At 36.4% G+C, this 2,628-nt stretch overlaps 1 protein-coding gene across 1 annotated transcript in view; it reads left to right on the top strand.

Annotated features, from left to right (window-relative positions):
* The first annotated feature begins 1,288 nt into the window (after window positions 1–1,288).
* The window catches only part of LOC106870896 (uncharacterized), a 30,275-nt gene continuing 28,935 nt past the window's right edge, over window positions 1,289–2,628 (top strand). The window contains exon 1 of the mRNA XM_014917131.2: window positions 1,289–1,422. Within this exon, the coding sequence (XP_014772617.1) occupies window positions 1,397–1,422 (26 nt within the window). The 5' untranslated portion in view covers window positions 1,289–1,396. The remainder of the gene's footprint in view (window positions 1,423–2,628) is intronic.

Genomic DNA, 2,628 nt, shown 5'->3' on the forward strand with positions numbered 1-2,628 from the left:
TGTGGGTTTGTTTACGTCCCCTTAACTTAGCGGTTCGGTAAAAGATACCGATAGAATAAGTAGCAAACAGGCTTAAAAGATAAGTGCTGAGAGTCGATTTGTCCGACTAAACTCTTCAAGGCGGTTTGCCCCAGCGTGGCCACAGCACAATAACTGAAACAAACAGCTAAACGATGCACACACATATACATACATACATACATACACACATACACACATGCTTTATTAAAAAGCAGCAAAAATATCACACAAACTGTTACTCAGAGTTTCACATTTCCGTTCGTCGGTCAAAACAAAACTGTCCGGCGAACGGGAACGTGAAACTCTGAGTAACAATTTTTGTGAGGTTTTTGCTGCTTTTTAATGGAGCATATTACTCCACCTCTGGTATTCGGGTCCTGATTTTTCCCACCTTGTTTCGCATTTATGTGATTACTCTGGTATATATAAAATTAAATTAGGGACCTGTTTGGTAATGTATCGCTAAAAAGGAAAACTATGATTGTCATTAAATCTGACACAGCGTTTTAGGACACCTACAATGCTAAAAAAAAGAGCTAAAGTCCTCTGATGCTACAGTCAACGCACACATATATGCATATATATATGCGTGTGTGTGTGTGTTATTTATGTAGTAACTTGATACACACACATTAATTCGTCCTAATCGAAGTATTTATTCGGCGAGAGTGCTCTATAACTAATTAGGAATTTGTTTCATATGAAGTTAAGTCTCCAAACACAGTGAGAGACGGGGGAGGGGGAGGAAACGGAATACAATTTCCTTCAACTGTAAGAGAATGAACAAACGAGGAGGAAATATGGGAGGAAGGTCAACGAGAAGAGAGAGAAAAAGAAAGGATTAACGTATTTTTCTCCTTTCACTACAACTCTGAAAGTATGAGAAAGTAAGCAGTGTTAACAAACAGAGGGGGAGATGACAAATAGAGTAGACAAAATAATAGTGTGTTATAATGAAGAAGGGAGAGAGAGTGAGAGAGAGAGGGCAATTGTTTTGGGGAGGAGTGAAACTCGGATAGATAAAGTAAAAGATTAAGAGAGTGAGTTAAGACCATGAAAGCAAAACATCGAGTGTAAAAAGAGGGGAGGAGTAGAAGTAGGATAGTGAAAGGTTAAGAGAGTAAGTATGAAAACTAAGAGCAAAGACATAGGGAGTAAAAATAATAGACTAAGAGAGAAATGTGTAAAATTTCTCCTCCTCCTGCTACTCTAACAAAATACAAAAGAAAGACTAAAAAAGTTTGAAAGAGGACAAAGCAGGAAAGGCGCCTTTTGGTGGCAGTAGGAGGAATGTAACTAGATAGAGTAATAGCAACGTTTCTAAAACTGCCCCTCCTTCTTAAAGTCTTATGCTTTCTCCCTCACACTAGCAAACATGGACAAGAAAACTAAACCTAGACGGTACGTATATATCTGTCTATATAGGCATGTGTTTGCGGTGTGTATATAGAGAACCATAAGGTGTATAAGATGTTTGAATAGAAGGATAAGAAAGTGTGTAGAATTTATATATGCAGTTATTTTGTAATTATAGTTGAATATACCCGTTTTTTGGGATGCATGTATATACTGAGTGCATATAATGTGTATACAATGTATGTATGTATATTGCTGCTTTTTCTGTGCCTTTATATACATATTTTTACATGTATATATATCCACACACATATACATGTATATATATATATGTAAAGGTTCTTTATGATGATATATATTTATGTTGACGTTATAATGTGTTGAATTTATAAATAATTATTTTCCAAACACACTTGATCGCGCGCGAGCGCACAAACACAAACACAAACACGGTTCGGTGCTCCAGCATGGCCTTAACCTTGATGGCTGAAACAAGCCAGGGTTAACGATATGTAGCACACACGCACAAATTTCAAAGGAACTTCTATGTGGTCGCTCATCATGCTAGAAATAACAGCTAAATTTTCGTCTGATCTTAGAAAACGAGACAGTGGTCATTGTGGTTTTACTTTCCCTGTACATGGGGGAAAAATCGACGGGGTGGTCTCGGCCGGATTACGTTTGATCGTAGGTCTGCTGGTTCAAGGCTAAGAATTTAGCTAAACAACACCATCAATAACAAACACTGAAATCACATTCGATATATATATATATTCAGGCGATCACCTATATTTATATATTGTGGTGTGTGTGTGTGTGAATTTGGTGCGTCGATCCAGCGGACAAAACTCAACGTGGTTGCTGGATATGCAGGAAATAGCAGCGAAGGCTCTCCTGTTAGAAAATTACATCATCTTAAAAACAAAAAAAAAGTAAGTAGGACATATTGGATACTTGTCCTAAATAGAGTGTCTGGAGGAAAGAAAGGAAAAAGAAAAAAAGACAGGGTCAGATTGGAACGTCTATGATCGGGGACCTGGGAATTGACAACAGCCACATAATCACATTGTCATTAATGTTGTGTGTGTGTGTGTGTGTATAGAAAAAAATATAGGCATAATTATACACACATATACAGGATAACCACATAATCTGATTTTATAAATCGTATGTTTGTGTGTGTATAAACAGATTCTATGTAACATTTATATATATATATATATATATATATATATATATATATATATATAT

The sequence above is a fragment of the Octopus bimaculoides genome, chromosome 24 (assembly GCF_001194135.2).
Source record: "Octopus bimaculoides isolate UCB-OBI-ISO-001 chromosome 24, ASM119413v2, whole genome shotgun sequence".
NCBI classification, from domain to species: Eukaryota; Metazoa; Mollusca; class Cephalopoda; order Octopoda; family Octopodidae; genus Octopus; species Octopus bimaculoides.